This window comes from Zingiber officinale, chromosome 4B, assembly GCF_018446385.1.
Source record: "Zingiber officinale cultivar Zhangliang chromosome 4B, Zo_v1.1, whole genome shotgun sequence".
NCBI lineage: Eukaryota > Viridiplantae > Streptophyta > Magnoliopsida > Zingiberales > Zingiberaceae > Zingiber > Zingiber officinale.
This window is the reverse complement of record NC_055993.1, coordinates 130,004,891-130,027,763: the sequence shown is the minus strand read 5'-3', so window position 1 is coordinate 130,027,763 and position 22,873 is coordinate 130,004,891. Positions and strand designations below refer to the sequence as shown.

The window sequence follows — 22,873 nt, the reverse complement described above, 5'->3', positions numbered from 1 at the left end:
CCAAAAGTTCACATCGGATACCATATGATGACCTACCTATAAAAATACCCATTGTGTTGGTTGGTCCTAGGAAGATCGTACCGGTTTCACTGTACAAAAATTTTATACAAGTCCTGAACCTTTCCTAACAACCTATTGTGTTCTTTAGAAATTAAATTCGGAATCGCAAACAGAACTTAACATTATTGATTCCAAATTTAACTTATCTGTTCTTAATGGTTTAGACTTGGATCGCAAACGATACTTAACATTATTGATCCAAATCCACCTATGTTATAAATTCAATTAAATATTAATTTCTAAAATTGGCTTCCAGGACTGCTTGACGAGGTACTAGGCCTTTTTGGGTATGAGATCATCTACCACCGCCTAGACAAAGCCTTTTAAAGAAATCTAATATTTAATTTCCTTATATAACTCTAGGTTTAATCAAAAGGAACAATCGAATCACAATTCGAAAAAACAAAACAAAAGAAACACAACTTCGAATATCTAATCCGAAAATCTAGAATCACTAGCCTCTTGTGTTTGAGATTCATACAAAGAAAACTAGTATGATGCGGAAAATAATTACTAGTTATACATTTCTTTGTAAGCAATAACCTCTTGATCTTCTACCGTATTACTCTTCTTATCTCGGACGTTGTGTGGGCAACGATCTACCGAGATGAGAACCACCAAGCCTCCTTTCTTCTAGCAAGATTCGGCCACCAACCAATAAGCTCCAAGGGATGCAAGAGCAAAGCCTCCTTTCTCTCCTTCTTCACCAAGCTAGAACTGGCCACCAAAAACCCCTCTAGTATTGATGCCGCCGACCACCAAGGAAAAGGAGAAGAGTAAGGACTAGGGCCGGCCACCACCAAGGAAGAGAGAGAGGAAAGTAGAATAGAGTTGTGTCTCATGAAGACACCCCCTCTTTCTCTTTTATAATCCTTGGTCTTGGCAAATAAGAAAATTTTAAATAAAAACTTCCTTATTTTCTTTGTCATGAAAAGAAAATTTTAATTGATTAAAATTAATTTCCTTTTCTTATATTAAGTGGTCGGTCACCTCATAGCTCCAAGAAAGGAAAGTTTTAATAACACAGGAATTAAAACTTCCTAATTTGCTTCCGAAATTTTTAATAAAAATTTCTCTAATAAATTTTCCCTTCATGGTTGGTTATAAAAGGAAATTTTATAAATTAAAATCTCTCTATTAAAACACATGGATGATTTCCAAAAAGGAAAGTTTTCTCTAAAATTAAAATCTTCCTTTCAATTTACAAATAAGGAAATATATCAAATCTTTTTTTAATCTTTTGTAGAAACTTATAAAAGAAAATATTTAATTTTAAAACTCTCTTTTTAAATCATGAACATGGTTACAAAAAGGAAAGTTTTATAAAAAAAATTAAAATCTTTCTTTTAACTACAAATAAGGAAAGATATCAAATCTTTCACTTAATCTTTTGTAGAAGGAAAGATTTAAATTTTAAACTCTCTTTTAAAATCATGATATCCACATAAGAAAAGATTTTAAATAAAATCCCTTTTATTTTTCTAGCGGTCGACCACCTAAACTTGGGATCCAAGCTTTTGCCGGCCACCTTAAATTGGCTCCACCCTTAGCTTTGGTCGACCCTAGCTTGGGCTCCAAGCTAGCTTGGCCGGCCACCTCAAGGTGGGTAGAAAGGTGGGTATGCGGTGGGTTGATGCTTATAGGGTTGATGTTTGATCCTCCATTTGATTTTTCTTGTAATGTAGAGATGACATCATCTTCTATTTCTTCCTCTTCACTTGAGGATGTGGACTCTTCCACTTCTTCATCTCTTGAGGATGTAGAAGATCTCTCCTCTTCCACCTCTTCCTTCTCTTTCTCTCCCTCCTCTTCCTTTTCCTCCTCGAATGTTGACCTCTCGTCAACATCGGATTGATCCTTCTCTTCTTGGACCAATGAGTCATTCTCCTTGGGCTCTTCCACTCCTTGGACTTGTGTAGGGTCTTCATGGTAGGCAATGATCTTTTTCCAAAGATCACTTGCATTTGTGGTTTCACCTACACTCAACAGAATATTAGAAGGTAGTAAATTATGTAAAATTCTCGTTACCTCCTTGTCCGCCTCCGATTGCTCTCGTTGCTCTTCGGTCCAATGCTGAGGTCGGAGACGTTTACCCTTCTTGTTCGTAGGAGCTTCAAATGGGTCACTCAAGACAACTCATTGGTTCCAATCCATTTGGAACCATGTCTCCAGCCGATTCCTCCAAAACGCGAAGTCTTCCTTGTCGTATGGCGGAGGAATCCATATGTCCCATCCAAGTGGACCTCCCAAGTCCATCTTCTTCTTCCTCTAGCTTCTTGCTCTCTTGGCGGTTAGTCCGTAGAAGAGCGACCTCGCTCTGATACCAATTGTTGGGACCGTGATGTCCACTAGAGGGGGGGTGAATAGCGTTTCGTCGCGCTTGTTGGTTGCTTCGTCTTGATAATGTGCAGCGGAAATAAACACAAGACACACACAACGCTAATACTACGGATTTACTTGGTATCCACCTCAAGAAGAGGTGACTAATCCAAGGATCCACACGACACACTCGCTCCACTAATGAAAACCTCCTTCTCGATCGCAGCCGGAGGCGGAGAAGCCTCGTACAGTACTCACACACAAACACAAACACGAACACAAGAAGAAGAAACTGTTGGATCGAGAAGCGCTAGAGGGGGGGTGAATAGTATTCGCGGCTATTTCGTTCGATTATCGGAAAACTATCGGAGTAAAATACGCAGCGGAAATGTAAATAAACACAAACACAGAGACACAGTCGTTTACTTCGTTCGGAGCCTAGATCGACTCCTACTCGAAAGCCCGCGATCCTTGATCGCTTTCCGTGGGCAACAACTAAGATATCGTGAATAAGTACAAGGAAATAAGTACAAATGGAATTGAAATAATACCGACAACAAAATAATAACTGAAGCTTCGGGTCGTCGGCGACTGCAACAATACTTTAGAGTCGTTTCTTGAGCAGCACTCAGCAGAAGGAAAGCTTGTCAATTGTTGATCTTCACTGCTGCTCGAAGACCCCTTATAAAGGGCATCCAAGGCGCCTTGAAAGCCTCCGAAGGCGCCTCCATAGCTCCGAGTCCACCGTGCAGATGAGCGCTGACCATTCTGCGCCTTATCACCTTGAAGGCGCCTTTATAGGTCTTCAAGGCGCCTTCCAAGGCGCCTCCATAGACAACCGAGGCGCCTTCAGCCCTGCTTCACGGCCAGGTCAGCTTTTGCACCCGAGGCGCCTCCAAGCTCCATGGAGGCACCTCGGACACTGTTCATCCGAGGTTAATCTTTGCACTTTGGTCCCTGCAAGATACATTAATCCCAAATATACCCTACAGCACAAAGTTAACACATAAAGCATAATAGAAGTGATAATGATAGTCTCTGGACTATCCGAGCCTGACTTCGGGTTTCCAACCGAAAACCCTAGGTCGACCCGACGCCTACTGTTCCCTCTACGGGGAACGCGTCCTCACCTACTCCACTCAGGAGATTTACCTGTTGCCAGTGCGATCCTCCAGATCGACTGGACTTTTGCTCAGCACTCGACGCTTCCGGACTTTCTGCTGGACATCCGCTTCCCGGCTAGTCTAGTCTTTCACCTGGTTCGCGACACCAGGACTTTTCACCTAGGGTTACCACCCCCTAGGACTTTTGCCTGAAGTCATCGACCTGCCAAGACTTTCCGCATAGGGTTACCACCCCCTATGACCTAGGGTTACCACCCCCTAGGGTTTTCCCTTTGCCTAACCGCAGCTAGGACTTTTCTCCACCTAGGGTTATCGCCCCCTAGGACCTAGGGTTACCACCCCTTAGGGTTTTCACTTGCCTAACCGCAGTTAGGATTTTCCTGAAACACTCATTCAACATGTTAGATAACAACAAGACTTAACTTTGAACCCTTTGCCATTATCAAAATTTGGGTTCGATCGTCAGATGCTTCCCGCACCAATAATCTCCCCCTTTTTTATTATGGCAACCCAAATTCAAAGTTAAGTAAGACAAATGCATAAGTATATTAAAAGGTTTTAAGTGAGCAAGCTTAAGTATATAAATTCAAATGAACGCCTAACTTAAGCTAACACTTAAACTTTTGTGAAGCTCCCCCTTAATACAGGGTTTCCTTTTTGAATTTAAATAAAGTTTTACTTTTGAATTACCTACTCTCCCCCTTAATAAAACATTTTTTACTTTTGATTTTGAATTTTCTACTCTCCCCCTTTGCCATATATCAAAAAATAAGCCAGTTGGAAAGCATGTTTTAAGTTTTTAGAAAAAATAGTTTTAGTCTTTGAAAAAATACTTGTGAAACACTTAGCTAGTAACTGAAAAATTTGTTAGTTATTTTTCTCCTAAGTTAAGAAGGCTAATTTATGGATGACTTGAAGGATGGCTGAATTGTAAACTTAGTTGGTTTTAGAGGAAAAGAGAAAAAATATGTAACTAAGTTTAGAAAAACTTAGCTAGATTTTAATGAATTTTAGAGGCAAATTATTTTGAAGGCTCTTTTTACTTGGCAAAAAAAAAATTTGAAATCCATGAGTTAAATTTTGCAAGGAATATGCTTTTAATACTTTTAGCTAAGTATAGAATGAATCTAATAGGTAACTCAGCAAAAATTCATAAAGATGACTAAGTCTGAAAGTTGCTATATGAATCACTTAGCTAAGCCTTTTGCAAACATTAAATTTTGAAAATATAGCTTAAGTGAAAAAAGGGACTTAGCTTAATTTTGAATAAAATAATATTTATTTTTGAAAAAGAACTTGTTAATTTTTTAGGTTGAAGAGAGAGAGTAGCTAAAATTTAGGTTATTTATTCAGTTGGTCCTTAAGTCCAAGCATAAGTCAGGTTAAATAGCAATCAAATTATTTAATTGGTGTTGATCAGGTATCAGAGCCCTAAAGTACAAGTAATCTTAATCTTAATATTTCCATTTCCCTTAGTTTGAGAGATACTTTTAGCTAAGATAAGGTTATTTTTGTCTTTAACAAGTAACTAAGCAAATTTTTGTGATATCACAACACTTTAAATTCTTAGTTTTTAAAGAGGGAGTTTAGCTAAGATTTTTAATTTTAAAATACTTTTAAAATCCTTATGAAGATAATAGTTTTGTTAAGTATTTAACCTTAAAAAGACTTAGTTTTTCAAAAAAGTTGTTTTGATGAAATTTTGAGAATGCTTTGGAAAAAACTTAGCATTTGAAAACAATTGCTTTGAGAGACACTTAGCTAAATTCCCTTTTTTTTTTTTTTTTTAAACTTTAAAAAGTACTTAGCTAAATTTGAAAAACTAATTTTAAAACCAACTCAAAATCACTCCCCCTTAATTAATGCCTTAATAAATTCTTTGAGTTCAGGAGTCCAAGCATGAGAGGTTAAAAAAAATTATTTTTCTATCTTTTCATCTCACTTATTCTAGATTAACAAGCATGTTTAGCATATGAGTGAGCGTGAGATGGAGTTGTCTTTACAGTTGAAGTAAAACATAAGTTTTGAATTTCAAAGGATTTTGAAATTAAGTTTTGAAAGAATTTTGAAATTAAGTTTTGAAAGAATTTTAAAATTAAGTTTTGAAAAGATTTTGAAATTAAGTTTTGAAAGAATTTTGAAATTAAGTTTTGAAAAGAATTTTGAAATTAAGTTTTGAAAAGATTTTGAAATTAAGTTTTGAAAGAATTTTAAACTGATTTTGAAAGATTTTTTAAATAATTTAGAAATTAAGGTTTAAAAGATTTTTAAAATGATTATTAAAAGATTTTTCAAATAATTTTGAAATTAAGGTTCAAAAGATTTTTAAAATGATTTTTAAAAGATTTTTCAAATAATTTTGAAATTAAGATTTAAAAGATTTTTAAAATGATTTTTAAAAGATTTTTCAAATAATTTTGAAATTAAGATTTAAAAGATTTTTAAAATGATTTTGAAAGATTTTTAAATAATTTTGAAATTAAGGTTTGAACTGATTTTTAAAAGATTTTTCAAATAATTTTGAAATTAAGTTTTGAACTGATTTTTAAAAGTTTTTTAAAAGATTTTTCAAATAATTTTGAAATTAAGGTTTAAAAGATTTTTAAAATGATTTTTAAAAGATTTTTCAAATAATTTTGAAATTAAGGTTTAAAAGATTTTTAAAATGATTTTTAAAAGATTTTTCAAATAATTTTGAAATTAAGGTTTTGAAAGATTTTTAAAATGATTTTTAAAAGATTTTTCAAATAATTTTGAAATTAAGGTTTAAAAGATTTTTCAAGTAATTTTGAAATTAAGGTTTAAAAGATTTTTAAAATGATTTTGAAATTGAGTTTAAAAGATTTTTGAAATAATTTTGAAATAATTTAGTTGAATTAATTTGATTTAAGTCAATTTTAATTTCTAGTCATCTCACCCGATCTAAATTTTCAATCAGGGAACCCTATAATTGTTGTGAGATGAACTATGGTTGAATTTTAGGGTCTGGTTTAACTTTTGTGTTAGATTCAGGTTTAGCTTTGGGTTCAACAAGTAAGCATTCTTTGGATAAACTTCTGGGCTATGGTGAGTCACAAGGAACTCATTAAAGTAACCATGCCTTCGAGGTTTCCAAATAGTCCTACCCATTGAGCTTAATACTAAACCTTGGTCTAACTAGTTACGATCCATTTAAGGGTAGCTTCGGTCAGTTCCACTTGGCCAAATGCATCAGGTCGAAGTCATATCTTCCTAGACATGCGATGCCCAAGCTTCCCTAACGTACTATCATCCAAAAATTTCACCAGTACAGTGGGTCAAGTTAAACCTAGCCCATTTTGATCTAACCTTAATTACCCTATCGGGTAATCTACTCTTGTTTTACCCATTTCGGGTAAATTAGGTTCAGTTACCCTGTCGGGTAGTTCAGTTGGGGGTGCCAGCGAGTCTGGATCCTCCATCTATTTTTATTTAAGTTAAGTTGAAATTTACTTTTAATTTTGAATTAATTTTGAATTTTTAATTGAATTTTGTAATTTTGAATTTGATGAATTTTAATTTCAAATTTAATTTGAATATTAATTTGAATTATGTTCTTAATATTGTTTTTCTATTAGCTCCCCCTGGATCATAGCCTCGATATGGTCTATCAAGGTAATAGACTTGATCCTTGGGGACCCAATAGTAACCAGTTCCAACTTGATTAACCAAGTTGGATTTTGGCACCCATGCTTGGACAATTTTTCTATTATTTCTATTAACTAGTGATAAATATGATTTGTATTTTATTTTAGTTTTAAATCCAAGTCCAGTTTTGTTGTAAACGGCTCGCTGTTTTCCAAGAATCAGATCCAGATTCTTGGAGCCCAAGGTGAATCGTTCCAACGTGTCCTTGAGTTCTTTAATTTGAGCTTTCAAATTGGAAATTTCTTCCTCAAGTTGTTGGACTTGAGTTGAACTTCCAATTTGAACTGACTCAGTTAAAGAGCTCGAGTCAGTCGCTTCCTTAAGGGTTATTACCTCCTTTTGGAGCGACTTAACCCGGACGTTGGATTTAGCCAACTTTTTTACTAAGTAAGGTAATAATTCATGCAAGTTATCTAATTGAAATTCTGCAAGTAGTGAACTTACAGTGGGTTTTGGTCCTTCGGAAACGAATGCGGATTCGTGGCTTCGATCAGACTCAGTCCCGGATTCGCTCTCGATTTCTGACTCATACTTGGACTCAGTTTCCGCCACGGTTGCTAGTACTGGTAGAGCGAGGAAGCTCGTCGGTTCTTTTTCGTCGGACCCGGATTCATCTGAAGACTCGGACCATATCTTTTCCTCTGTCTTACTTGTACCTACACCCATCGTAATACCTTCCTCGGCCGAAGTAGTATTATTCTACTCATCTAATTCAAATAAATCATTTATTAAATTATGCTTACTTACTTGAGCGTCAGAAGTGCCCTCGTGTAGTTCCATCAACTTTTGCCACAACTCTTTTGCACTTGCGAAGGGGCCGATGCGGTTCAGTTCTTCATTGGTTAGGCCACATTGTAGCATGCAGGTTGCTTTGGCATCGGCTTCAACTTTTTTCATTGTGCTAGAATCCCAGTTGATGCATGAGATAAGTTCTCCGGTGTCGTCACGTGGAAGTTCGAGTCCGGTCTGGATGATGATCCACATCTCGACTTGCGTCTTGAGGTGGTATTCCATCCGGTTCTTCCAGTATCCAAAGTCCTCGCCAGAAAAGAGCGGCGGTCGGACGGTGCAGAATCCTTCTTGGAATGTCATTTTAAAAGAATCTTGCACACAAAAAATATGAAAAAAAATGTACCAGGACTTGATCCTGGATTAGCAGTGCGGTATGGAAGGATAGAAATAAAAGTTCACCAGTTTAGAGAAAAAATAATAATAATAAAATATTATTAAAAAATCAGTGCAGTATGGAAGGATAGAAATAAAAGTTCACCAGTTTCGAGAAAAAATAATAATAATAAAATATTATTAAAAAATATTATTTCAAATTTTGCCAAAGTCAATATTTTATCAATACTAATAAACCGTGAAAGGATGAAAATGAATTTTTCGAAAATAATTTTGGAGGGAAAAAACGAAAGGCGTAAAACTATCGGAGCCCTATACAAACGACAAAGCCAAAAAAATGCTTGAATGGTGGTTGCACCAGTTCAAAGCGACCTCGCTCTGATATCAATTGTTGGATCGAGAAGCGCTAGAGGGGGGGGTGAATAGCGTTCGCGGCTATTTCGTTCGATTATCGGAAAACTATCGGAGTAAAATACGCAACGGAAATGTAAATAAACACAAACACAGAGACACAGTCGTTTACTTCGTTCGAAGCCTAGATCGACTCTTACTCGAAGGCCCGCGATCCTTGATCGCTTTCCGTGGGCAACAACTAAGATATCGTGAATAAGTACAAGGAAATAAGTACAAATAGAATTGAAATAATACCGACAACAAAATAATAACTGAAGCTTCGGGTCGTCGGCGACTGCAACAACACTTTAGAGTCGTTTCTTGAGCAACACTCAGCAGAAGGAAAGCTTGTCAATTGTTGATCTTCACTGCTACTCGAAGACCCCTTATAAAGGGCATCCAAGGCGCCTTGAAAGCCTCCGAAGGCGCCTCCATAGCTCCGAGTCCACCGTGTAGATGAGCGCTGACCATTCTGCGCCTTATCACCTTGAAGGCGCCTTCATAGGTCTTCAAGGCGCCTTCCAAGGCGCCTCCATAGGCAACCGAGGCGCCTTCAGCCCTGCTTCACGGCCAGGTCAGCTTTTGCACCCGAGGCGCCTCCAAGCTCCATGGAGGCGCCTCGGACACTGTTCATCCGAGGTTAATCTTTGCACTTTGGTCCCTGCAAGATACATTAATCCCAAATATACCCTGCAACACAAAGTTAGCACATAAAGCATAATAGAAGTGATAATGATAGTCTCCGGACTATCCGAGCCTGACTTCGGGTTTCCAACCGGAAACCCTAGGTCGACCCGACGCCTACTGTTCCCTCTACGGGGAACGCGTCCTCACCTACTCCACTCAGGAGATTTACCTGTTGCCAGTGCGATCCTCCAGATTGATTGGACTTTTGCACAGCACTCGACGCTTCCGGACTTTCTGCTGGACATCCGCTTCCCGGCTAGTCCAGACTTTCACCTGGTTCGCGACACCAGGACTTTTCACCTAGGGTTACCACCCCCTAGGACTTTTGCCTGAAGCCATCGACCTGCCAAGACTTTCCGCATAGGGTTACCACCCCCTATGACCTAGGGTTACCACCCCCTAGGGTTTTCCCTTTGCCTAACCGCAGCTAGGACTTTTCTCCACCTAGGGTTATCGCCCCTAGGACCTAGGGTTACCACCCCTTAGGATTTTCACCTGCCTAACCGCAGTTAGGACTTTCCTGAAACACTCATTCAACATGTTAGATAACAACAAGACTTAACTTTGAACCCTTTGCCATTATCAAAACTTGGGTTCGATCGTCGGATGCTTCCCGCACCAACAGAAAAAAAAATACAATGTAATACACCCTTCTTCTTGCTTACTTGTGCTTGTCGTCACCTCTTGAACCTCAGAGAAACTCCCCAAGTGCCTTCAAGAACTAGCGCGAGTAGATCGGAGAAAACTCGTGAAGAATCGCTGAAGAACGGTGCAAAAGATTGCAAGAGATCTGCGGAGAAAACGCTCCGCCAAGGCTTTAAACAGTGTTCCCAATCGATCCAATCCATTCCCAATCGATTGCCACGTCAGCACCCAGTAATCCAAGCCGTCCATCGCCTGCAACCTACGCAACGGTCACTTCCCAATCGATCGACCGATCGATTGGGACTGCCTGAATCGATCGGCCGATCGATTCAGAGCCTTTCTATGCTCTCGCGTCCGCGCGAGAGCTTCTGCTGCCCAATCGATCGATTGGCAATTCCCAATCGATCGCCCGATCGATTGGGAAAGCTTCTGTGCTCGCGATTTCCTGACCCCAATCGATCGACCGATCGATTGGGCCATCCCAACAATCGCAGCACACTCCAATCGATCAGTTGATCGATTGGAGCATGTTCAATCGATGGCCCGATCGATTGAACACCCTGGACTTGACTCAAACTCAAGTCCAGCTTCCCAAACCCAACTCTCGATCAACCGTGACATGTTGGGTTTGCACGCCTAGCATTTGACTACTCTCAACCAACCTCGAACTATCCTTCTAGCCTCATTCATTAGCCTTGCGTCCCTCAGATATCTCCCCATCCTTCACGCCTTGCCTTCTGGAGCTTCTATCGGCCTCATTCTAGTTGTCGGGTTCTCCTAGCCAAATCAACCTAGGACTTGCTTTGCCAAGATCACACTTGGACTTTCTAATTGTCTGGCTCCTCACTAGGACTTTCCCTTTGCCTAGCTATACTAGGACTTTCCAATTGCCTGATCTCACTTATCAGGACTTTCACCACCAAGTCTGGTCAATACTAACCTACTTAGATTTTCACTCTTGCCAACCTTCTTGTTGGATTTACCTTTGCTTAATCTCCAATTAGGACTTTTCCCAGTCAAGTCTCCTGTCAACCTTGACCTACTTGACTTTTCTATTGCCTAACCTCCAGTTAGGACTTTCCCAGATGCCTAACCTCCAGTTAAAACTTCTCCACTGCCTAACCTCCAGTTAGGACTTCACCACTGTCTAACCTCCAGTTAGGACTTCACCACTGCCTAATCTCTAGTTAGGACTTCACCATTGCCTAATCTTCAGTTAGGACTTCTCCACTGCCTAACCTCCAGTTAGGACTTCACCATTGCCTAATCTCCAGTTAGGACTTCACCATTGCCTAATCTCCAATTAGGACTTCTCCACTGCCTAACCTCCAGTTAGGACTTTCAGACGTCTAACCTCCAGTTAGGACTTACCCAGTCAAGTCTTCTGTCATTTCTGACCTACTTGACTTGTCTTCTTCTCAACCTAGTTAACCTTTTGACCATCTCCACAACCGGACGATTGTCAAACATCAAAACTCAAATCCCGACTCAAGCTTGACTCAACTCAAGCTTAGTCAAACTGGTCAAACTTGACTTAGGGAAAATTGCTCCAACAGATCGATCCTTCAGTTTGGTCGACCGATCAAGCTGAACCTGCAAAATAGAGTTAAACAGTATATCCCTGCAAAATAGAGATTAGCATAGTAATATATAAAATGCATGAGTAATATAATAATAGACAGTTTAACTATCTTGATCTCAACTTGGAAACCTTCCCAATTTCTTCAATTGGATTAGCGACCTTAGGTTGTTCCCTTTAGGAACACGACCTCACTGTCGCTTCTCTAGTTGTTTACCTCAACCTACCTGCCAAACTTTGATCCTCCAGATCTGTTTGGACTTTTCACTTAGCCTTGATCGGCTCGCATGGACTTTCTCTCGATCTTCGACCCTCCAGACCTCTTGATCTCACTGCCAAGTGTCGGGTCCTCTCGACCCACTTGGTCTTTCCACCTGGGTTCCACGATCTGCTAAGACTTTTTCTGCCTAGCCTCCAACTAGGTCTTTCTTGGTTGAGTAAACAGCCTGCACACTTAGTCATCTTGTTAGATTACAACAAAACTTAACTTGAACCCTTGACAACATCAAAACTTAGGTTTGATTCTGGTGCAACTTGCACCAACAGATACGAGTGCCCATACCCGCCAACACAGGATGTGTTCTAATCGACACATTCAACCGAAGGGCATGTGCCAGTCGACACGAACTGTGCTTAAGCAACCAAACCGACCACGGGTGCCCGTGCCTGCAGGCACGACCCGTGGTCGACTTCGCTCTAAAGCCACCACGTCAGACATGGGTGTCTGTGTCGCCCTACACGGTCCATGTCGAGCTATGGTTCCTTGTCCTATAAAAGTCGATCACGTCTCTTTGATTGGAGATCTTGACCTAAGGTCCCAAGGAAGCTTCGGAAGGTGTTCTAAAGCTGATCCAACACCATTTGCACGAGGAAGGAAGGTCGAGTGTAGCTTGGAGGAGGATTCATCACATCAAACCTAAGCTTTTATTTTTCTGAATTTATATACTTGATTTGAATTGTAATCGATCTAAACATGTTTTGAGTTGTAACCCTGTCTCCATACAAAATAGTAACCATAGGTTGAAGCTTGCCTTGGTCTATTTGCATTTTCTCAAAGACGGCTTTGAAGAGGACATTAACGGAACTTTCCGTATCCATGAAAATACAAGCCACCTCGGAATTTGCAATAACGACTTTGATGATCAAGGCGTCATCATAGGGAAGCTCCACTCCTTCAAGATCTTGAGGTTCGAAGCTAATATGTGGGCCCTCTGCTTGCTCTTGGTTAAAGCAGACCGCATGAAATTCCAATCAATGTCCATGGATTTTTCGTGCTCTGTTGGAATTTCTATTAGTTGTTCCTTCAGAAATCATGTTCACCCTTCTTACAACGGTATTGCTATGATTCTCCTCCTTCCTAGTCCACACAAGTTCCCCACCTTCACAAGGGACAAAGAGATTACTGGGTAGTGGTCATATATTGGCTGGCTAACCAACCACACTAGAACTCAATGTTGGAGGTCTAAGCAATTGTGGAGCAATTTCGGGAGGTGGTTGTACTTGCTCAACCGCTCGGTGGCTATCCTGGGCATACTATTGGTAGTATTGAATATTATGTATCTTGGTTCGGTGGTAAATACAAAAACTAGGAATCCACCAGCATGACTCTATAAAAGCTGTACGTGCCACTCCACGTGCTGCACCACTCTCCCTTTCCTAGCTGGGTGGATAGGAGCTGGTGGGATGGGAGCCGACCGATGCTCTTTGTGTCTCAAGGGAGCCGGTGGGGCCTTCTACTCAGCTTGAAAGGGAGGAACTGGATTGGTTACTTTCTTCTTCCGAGCGGCTTAGGGTTCTTCCATATTGATGTATTTATTTGCTTAGGGCGCTCCTGTTGACTGTTGACGGACTCCAAGTTGAAGGAACCTGCAACCACAGCAGCGTCAGTGCCGAGCCAGGGAGGGGTTCCCCGGCAATGGCCCTCCGACGCTCAAGTCAGTCTCCGGCGGTGTATAAGCGAGGAAGCAAAGAAGTAGAGTAACAATAGCTACAGTAAAATGTGCATACCTCCGTCGAACCATGGAGCCCTTTATATAGGACTCCGGGGAAGCGCGTGTATGCTTCTCGAGGCATGCACGCTTCTCAAAGCTTCCCCTGAAAAGACATGTCATGAAAGCATCCCTGACACCATACCTCAATAACCCGGGCATATCTCTGACATGACAGTGGAAGCTTCCGCAGTACGATCCTCTGCCTGTCCATGCCGCCAACCATGCCGTCTGTCGGTGGAAAGAGTTCCCACGAGGATATCGGCTGATCCTCCTTTTGTCTGTTAGTGGGGCGAGCGGGATAGCCGCTCGGTCAGCCCTTAGCCGTTTGAGTGGTCTAGCCCTTCGGCTGAGCGAAGTGGTCACTCGACCAACATTCCACTGTCAGAGTTCCGTTGTGTTGTGATCCTTTTTCACCGGCTTCGAAGTTTGATGTAAGTCTGAGCGAGCTAGCTACTCGGCGTATGTCTTTCTTTGAGCGTCGGAAGCTCGATGCCTGGCCGAGCTGTGGTGATATTTGATCGGTACTTCTTTGTCCCAGTCGGGCGAGTGTGTTGTCCGACCGACCATCGATACATGGATGTTGACCGCTTAGATTTTGACTTCCACCGTGGTCATGCCCACCTGAGGGGTGGGTCTTTATCACCGGATCATGATAAATAAATAATAAAATAAAATAAATAAATTTAAATTATCAATCTCAATAACCAATCAAACAACTAAAAATTTCAAACAATCAAACAAGCTTGAATTGAGAGCTTGATAACATCTAAATGAACTAAGCTCAAGCCAAGCTTGAACCAAGCTCAAGTCAAGATTGAACTGAGAGTTTGATAACATCTAAATGAACCAAGGTCAAGTCAAGATTCAAACAAGCTCAAGTTCATAAAAAATAAACTAAGCCAAGCTTGAACTCTCATTTCAAAAACTTGGTTCATTTTAAACTTGGCTCGGCTTGGTTACCTTATCAAACAAGCTTGAGCACCCCAAAGCTCGGTTCGGCTTGTTTACAATTCTAATTTTGCCTAACAAATCTCGATTTCTTTTCAGGAAATTAACATTGCGATTCATGTATTTACTTTTTGGACCATCAAGATAAATCAAGAAGTATTAGGAGTAAATAGTTAAGAAGTTCAATATTCTTTAGTTATGCATCTTATTTGAAAAAAAAATTCTATAAATTTATCATAGTTAAATATTAAATCATGGATATCCCAACGATAACTTAAATATACTACTGTTCTAGCATAACCCAGACGCCTTAGTTTATTTTCAAGATAATATAAACAGGTAAATTATGAATAATTATTAATCTCAGATAATTGAATAGCGCACAGCGAGTGAGGATTGATCTTTAATATATTTCCGTGAAGGATTGTACTCCTGTTTAAACGAGCATTTTGTTTTTCGGCAAATCAGGACTCCCTTTCTCTATATCTTCCTTTTCGTTTTCTTGGTTGGTTTACCAATATATCCAACACAAGATGGCATCATTTTGAAGACCTATTCGATGAGACCACGGACTTAGAGGCAATAAACGAAAAGAAACGGAAAGAAATAAATCCTCGCACTCTTCTTCATACCTCTCTTGTGATTGGTATCTGGGAGCATTCATCCACCCGTCCAGGAATCGAAAACAGTTTGTTTTTTAAAACTATAATTTTTGCCTCCTACCTGTCTCTCTAATCCCTAATGTTCCGGGCTTTAGGTGGCGGCCCCGAACCCACGGGCACCGACGGTTTCGCTCGTCGTCCGGCGGCAACCATCCAAAAAAATGGTAAGCTATCGAAATCTTTCAGTTGAATGTTAAATCTGTCGTCTTGGTTTGGCGGCAGACGAAAGTGGAGCTGCAGGCCATGCGAATGTCATTGCTGGAAGAGAATGCGAAACTTTTCACTACATTTGTTTGATCGGGAAATAATTGTGTAAAAAAATATAGAGAGTATGCTGTTTTCTAGTTCATTTTTATTTATTTCTATTTTTTTTAAAAAAAATCTTATTATTATTGAGAGAAGGAAGACAGCGCTCTCGTCGGCTCATAATTGTCCACGAGTCGGTTCCGGACGCCAAACAAGGTCTCGAAGAAGAGCGGCAGGGAGCGAGCGAGCGAGGTCGACTGGGGCATGGCTGCCGCTTCCTCCTCAGTACTCTGTCCTTCCTCCCGCTTGCGAGGCTTTCATGGTCATACGCTCGCTCTCCGGCTACCTCCCCGCCCCTCCTTCCTCAGCTCTGGCTCTTCCCGATGGCTCGGTGTGTCCGCATCGGCCTCGGTCTCGGTCTCCGTTGATCCGGTGAGTTTCTTCTCGATACCTAAATTGAAACTTTCCCCGTGATCAATAAGCTTCTTATTCATCCTCAAAACTTTTTGCAATATTTCCAACTGAGATCCCGGGGCATGATTCAAAAAAAGACTTTATGGTAGAAAATTAACCTTTAATTCGTCATTTTATCCATTTTGTATGTCGGGTCTTCGTGAAGTAAATAAATAGAAGAGCTAGGAATGGCGATTGTGTTCTGTGGTCTGAAAGAGAAGATTTGAAGAAGCATTTGTTCTGTCTATTATATATAATGAGTATTTGAAGTTAGGAAAAATTATTTTTTGTTCTATCCGATTTAGAATAGATTGAAATACTCACATGGAAGGGACGGCCATTTTGATGTTTCATAGTTCATTTGGCAAATTACTTCTCAGACTAACTTTTAGCTATTCCTGTTTCTGCTAGAGAGTCAACCATATTACACCGCACTTTTTCTTGGTTTTTTAGGTTTCTAAGAATGCAGCAAATACATTAGGTATCCTATCTGTTAAAAGAAACAAAACCTTTTTTCCTGCAAAAGTGATACTATTTTTTTTATATGGTGGCATCTCATGATAATTTATATGCCTAATTTGCACTTTCACACAATGGATGTACTTCCTGAAAGAGAATCCTTTCAGGAAACCAAAGCTCAACGAGATGACTTGAGGGACATTCCGTTGCTTTCCTGCCCGATTTGCTATGAGCCTTTAATAAGAAAAGGGCCTTCAGGTTTTAACGTGTATGGAGGATTCGATGTGTTTTCAGTTGGACAGATCAGTGGTTACTTGGTATATTAAGATTTTGTTCTTGTACTGCAGTCCTTCGATATACAGGTCTGGTTTCAAGTGCCCAAAATGTAACAAATCATTCAGTAGCAAAGATGTCTACTTGGATCTAACTGTCACTTCTGGGACAACTGAGTACAGTGAGTTCAAGCCTGCTAGAACTGAGTTATTTAGGTAACACAATTTCTAAATCTCCGATGATGTTTTGAATGAATTAAATAGCACATATATAAAATTATTTAGTTTTTATGCACTAGAACATGACAATTACCAAGGAAATTAGAATACTGAAGGATATCATAAGTTACTTTTTAGATGGTGAAAATTAAGAACTCAAGTTGTTTCTGTAAGAATTATCAAATTCAAGTTCTTTTTCTTCGTCATTAAGAATTATCAAGATATTGATAGTGCACAAAAGAAAAATATTGGATGTTTGAGATAGCTTTATAGGTATACCTTAAGTTTTTCATCCGTGGAGTGTGGTACATGCCAACAGCCTAACTACATTTACTTAAGAGATTTTCCCAGTGGGATGAGAAAAAGATATTCCAATTGTGGACTTCCTTAAGGTTCCCTGAATTGTTCGAGATTAAGAACTAACATGACAATGTACCTTTTGAGGTCAGGTTAATAGTTTAATTCTTGTGTACACTTGAGTTTGGAAGTTTTGAATGAAATAAACATTTGCCACAAGCTGTTAGATCCTAATATTGCTCTAATGGATGGTTGTAAAGCATCTTTCAATTTGATCATGCTATATCTACCATCTTGTTTTGTATCCTTAGGAGCCCTCTTGTTTCATTTCTCTATGAAAGAGGATGGCGTCAGAACTTCAATCGAAGTGGGTTTCCAGGTCCTGATGAAGAGGTAAATTATTCACCTTGTTCTATGAAAGAACATTCATCTTATTGGTCCCTTTCTCTTTGATCATGTTTCAAAACTATATTTAAAAAGTAAAATCTTCTCACTTCAAAGAACCATGTTTTTCACGATAACCTAAAACTCTAACGAACCACATATAATCATGGTTGATGTTTTTGAATTTTACATTGCCAAATTATTGTTGTCTGATTGGCTTGGCAGTTCAACATGGCTCAAGAATACTTCAAGCCTGTCAAAGGTGGTTTGCTCATTGATGTTAGTTGCGGCAGTGGCTTGTTTTCGAGGAAATTTGCAAAATCTGGTTCTTATTCGGCTGTAGTTGCACTGGATTTTTCTGAGAATATGCTTCGCCAATGCTATGAGTTCATTAAACAAGATGATACACTTTTGACAACGTAAGCATTTTCTTCAACATGTATAGCATAGTGTTTTTATCCAAAACTTTACTAACACGGCGCAAGTTTTGAGGTAATATCTTTTACTTCTTGTCTATCCACAAGTGCAAGCTCTCTAATTGAATCAATATAGTATGGGGTCATCTGTTCCCTACTTGCTAACTGTTAACCACCTATGCATTAGCTCCATGGCCAAATCTTTCAAATTTGACATCCATTCAAATATAGTTAAAAGAAATAAATGAAATATCTGCCTCATGTCATGCTCCCAAATAACATTGCTTGCTCCATCATCCAAGTACTGTGAAGTTAAAAGACTCTTCTAGCAATCAAATTTCTGCTCTTCTTTTTGGTTGAATTACATAATTTATACCAAAATCCTTTACAATTTTTTGGCTATGTACAAGATGTTCTTGATGAAATAAATTAAACTCGGAATTAGGAATTGTTAGTTGTCCTGCAACATTTTAGGATGGTTACCATTGTCTAGGGTTACTATATGCTATTTAATAGTTCATAGCTGTTTCTTTTTCCACAGATTAGTAATTAAATGAGTTAATACTGACTTGAAGGACAGTTTATTAGTTGTTTCTAAAAAACATTTTGCCTACTTTGCTTTGAAATTAGCGCAAAAGTATTGTGGGATACACATGCTTGCCTCTGATGCATCGAATGTTGTTAAACACATTTTCAGGAACCTTGCTCTTGTAAGAGCAGATGTGTCGAGGCTTCCTTTTGCATCTGGTTCTGTTGATGCCGTTCATGCTGGTGCTGCATTGCATTGCTGGCCTTCTCCTTCCAATGCGGTAATCATCAATTTGTCTGTGTGTCTAGTAGTTTATCATATGCCAATTCAAATCTACCGAATTTTGACGAAATAAAAATAGGGAAGTCATGCAGATTATGTTGATGTTGAATGCCCCAAACATATGTCATTCTGAATTTGAATGAGGTTTTTTATTGCAACATCTCTGTTCGTACAATTTCAAAAATGTTTTAAATTTCTTTGGCAATCATCAAAATTGATGTAGGTTTTGCAATTCAATGGATACTTCTTGTTTTAGCTCTGTTTCTAAAACAACTTTGAGATTTAATCTTTGTCGCCAGGTTGCTGAAATAAGCCGGGTACTAAGAAGTGGCGGTGTTTTTGTCGGAACGACCTTTTTATCATCTCCAATGAATACACCATTGCCCTTCACGGCATTGCGGCCGTTAAGACAGGTACACTCAAACCATCCCTTATTCCTGTTGCTTTGCCTAGAAAGCTAGCTAATTGTTCGAAATCTTCTAGTTTTTTATGCAAGTGAGCAACAGCTATACCTATTTCACTGAGAAAGAAATTGAAGATTTGTGCAAATCTTGCGGACTCGTTAATTACTCAAGCACAGTGAGGCGAGCTTTTATCATGTTTTCCGCACACAAACCGTAATGCAATGGTAATTGCCCTGGTTCACCCAAACAGCAACAGCAGCAAACTTTATGTTGCATTTAGCATTAGAATCATATGACGCATCCATATAATAAATACAAAGCAACATACATGCTATAACACCAATAGATATACTATTCATCCATTTCATACTTTGTAACTGATGTAAGAATAATTTTTCATGACTTGGAACCGTGTTTGTATATTTCATATGTATTATTTTGGCTTTCTTGGACATGTGCTAATTGGAAATGATCTGTAAGATTGCCACACTTTTTTAATATCATGTTTTCTATACAATGCTCAACTAAAAAAAAATTATGTATCATGCTCTCCGCTAACGTTATTGGTTCAAAAATATTTCACTAATATTCTCTATAGTTTAGAAGGTTTTGAAGGTCTGGGTAATGGTGCAGCATTAGGTACCTTTTCAATTTCTTAGATATATATTTAAAGATGGAGTTTTAGTTTCGGATAATTTTTTTTTTAATAGATTGTTAAGAATGTTGGATTGATAGATATTTCATTATAAATATTTTTGGATTTATTTTAATAGTCGATAGAAAATTTAGATGGGAATGGATTGATTATAATAAAAAAAATATTGAATAAGGATGGAAATATAAAATTTATTATATCACATGTATCTTATCACAATAGATCGAACTATATTAAAAATTTAGTATATAAAAATTTACGATTAGTGCATCGAATCACTCTTAATTTTGAATGGCGTGGTGATTTCAGATTGAGACAAGTGGAATTGTGATGAGGTCCACCATTTTATATGTATTTATTATCAGCTTTAATTTAGAATTTGGTCAGTAACGTCTATTATTCCTCCACCAAATGGATAAATCTCAATCTTTAATCCTCGTCTTTATTTATTTTTTGAATGGAGATGTTGTGAAAGAGTCAACCAAGAGGTAACTCTCTGCCACGATCTGTTTCTCCATCGTCTTGCCCTCAAAATTTATTTAACTTATTTCTCCTTCTCATGCCTCTGGCTTGAAGACATGGTGGCGTTGCGCAGATCGCCGAACATTTTGGTGATCGTCACCATTATTTCTGTCTGCTCTGTCTGCTCTGCTCTTTCTGCATTTCGTGAATCCCCGACTTCAGGTACAAAAATTTCTCTCCTTTTGATTCTTGAGATGGAGAATGAAAGTTCCCTCAGACAAAGATGACTTCTTTGTCCAGTTTCTGCAAACAGGAAGATGTTTTGGTAGAAAAAAGGCTACTTTTTCTTAGTCTTGTTCATCTTGTTTCAATGAATTGATCTTGGAAGTTTTTTTCTTTACGGGATCTTTATTTGTTGTATGTAACTGCATTTATATCGCACAGCATTTTGTTAAAAAGAAAATAAATAGAAGGCCTTCTTTCCGTTGACATTTAATATTTTTCTTACATGAACTGCAGCAAAACTCCTGATCATCACACAAAAGAGATCCATGTTAGAACAGAACAAGTCCTTCATTTTGGCCGCAGAGAGGACTCACAGAAGAGATCCCCTGAATGCATTCAGATTCTACACCGATGGCTGGAACATCAGCAATCACCACTACTTGGCCGTGAGTCTGGCTGGAACATCAACAGTTTCTTTCTTCCAACATCTTTTCAATTTCTTACAGACTTTCGATTGCAGTCGGTCGGATTCTCTGCTGCTCCCCTGTTTTCCATCAGCATTGTTTGGTTGCTTGTCTTCGGCCTGGCCTTGGCCCTCATCTGCTGCTGCTACTACTGCTTCCCAAAACAGAGCCACTCTTTCTACTCCCGCACAACTCATGCACTCTCCTTCATTCTCCTCATCCTCTTCACAGTTCTCACAGTGTAAGCTCGAATCCTTTTCATCGGTCCGACAATTTAACTTGTCAAGAATCGATCTTGACTTGGTTTGCATCCAGAATTGGGTGTGCCATTTTGTTCGATGGCCAGAGAAACTTCCACAGAAGCACATCCAGAACTTTGGATTTCATCGAGGGGCAGTCCAACACCACCGTCTCCAACCTCAGAAACTTCTCCAGCGACTTGATGAAAGCCGAGAACGTTGGGGTTGGCCAAGCCTCTCTCTCATCGGATCAGAAAGCCAGAATTGATTCGGTCGTTCGGAGAGTCCATCGAGCTGCAGATCAAGTTTCTTCCAAGACATCCGAAAATACGAACAAGATCAGAAACTATCTAGACAAAGTGTACGTGCTGCTGTTCAGAAGTATTTTCAATCTCATTGCAGTCATTTAATCTTCGTGTTGAATTTTGCAGGCATGTTATACTGATCGTAACTGTGGCTGCTCTGCTTCTCTTGGCTGTTCTTGGATTAAGTATGACTCCATTAACTTCAAGATCAAGTTCTACAGCCTGAATAATAATAAAAAAAAAATATGATCTTTTTTCTTGTTTTGTTTTTGTTGCAGCATTTTCAATACTTGGAATGAGATCTCTTGTGTATACGTAAGTATTGTTATGATTTTTTCCAGAACAATATCTTGATTACTGATTTCTTCTTTGAGTATTTGCAGATTAGTGATAGTTGGATGGCTGCTTGTGGCAGCAACATTTTTTTTGAGTGGCCTCTTTCTCCTCTTCCACAAGTCAGTCTCCGATCATACTTTGCATTTTCTCCTCAAAAGTTGTTAAATTTGTCGAATTTATGATTACAGTGCAATCTCTGATACGTGCTTGGCCATGGACGAGTGGGCGGTGCATCCGCAGGAGCATTCCGCCATGGACGACATCCTCCCCTGCGTCGACGAGGCCACCGCCGGCGCCTCCCTCGACCAGAGCAAGCAAGTCACCTTCGAGCTCGTCGACGTGGTCAACCGCGTCATAGTCAACGTCTCCAACGTCAACTACCCTCCCAACTTCCAGCCCCTCTACTACAACCAGTCCGGCCCGTTGGTTCCCCTCCTCTGCAACCCCTTCAACACTGACCTCACCAACCGGACCTGCCTCGCCGGAGAACTCGGCTTCGACGACGCGGCGCGCGTCTGGTCCAAGCACGTGTGCCGAGTCAGGACAGCCAACGGGTTCGACACGTGCTGGACCGTCGGCCGCCTGACGCCGGCGATGTATCGCCAGATGACGTCAGCGACGGAGGTGGGCTCTGGGCTTTACATGTACGGGGCGTTCCTTGTTGGTCTGGTGGACTGTAGCTTCGTGCGGGCGGCGTTTAGGTCGATAAGCGTCCGGAATTGCCCGGGTTTGGGCCGGTACAGCAAGCGGGTCTACGAAGGGTTAGCGGTGGCGTCTGCCGCCGTCATGGCGGCGCTGGTGGTCTGGGTGGTCCTGGCGCGGTCGAGATGGCGGCGCACGTTTGAGAAGAAGGTTGCAGCTCGATCGCAGCTAGAACAATTGGAGTTACAGAGGAAGAACTTGTTACAAAGTCAAGAAGAAGATTAATAGTTTGTACACGTGATTATGTTAATGGTGTTGATTTGTAATTATTAGCTTGTCCTAAAGATCGAAAATTCTCAAAAATTCTCAGAAAACCCCATAAAGA

The 22,873-nt window shown here is 39.8% G+C and overlaps 2 protein-coding genes across 2 annotated transcripts; both read left to right on the top strand.

Moving 5' to 3' along the window:
• The first annotated feature begins 15,217 nt into the window (after positions 1-15,217).
• On the top strand, positions 15,218-19,594 carry LOC121976727 (uncharacterized methyltransferase At2g41040, chloroplastic-like). The gene is made up of 9 exons (XM_042529028.1): positions 15,218-15,363; positions 15,602-15,877; positions 16,525-16,625; positions 16,705-16,845; positions 17,457-17,538; positions 17,755-17,948; positions 18,643-18,754; positions 19,056-19,169; positions 19,240-19,594. The coding sequence occupies exons 2-9, from the start codon at positions 15,710-15,712 to the stop codon at positions 19,375-19,377; spliced, it is 1,050 nt and encodes a 349-aa protein (XP_042384962.1). The 5' UTR covers positions 15,218-15,363; positions 15,602-15,709; the 3' UTR covers positions 19,378-19,594.
• Positions 19,595-19,791: 197 nt separating this feature from the next.
• On the top strand, positions 19,792-22,838 carry LOC121976726. Its single transcript, XM_042529027.1, has 8 exons — positions 19,792-20,499; positions 20,797-20,948; positions 21,023-21,207; positions 21,282-21,566; positions 21,637-21,695; positions 21,789-21,825; positions 21,894-21,965; positions 22,035-22,838. Exons 1-8 carry the CDS (start codon positions 20,394-20,396, stop codon positions 22,771-22,773), a joined length of 1,635 nt encoding a protein of 544 aa, XP_042384961.1. The 5' UTR covers positions 19,792-20,393; the 3' UTR covers positions 22,774-22,838.
• Positions 22,839-22,873: the final 35 nt, after the last annotated feature.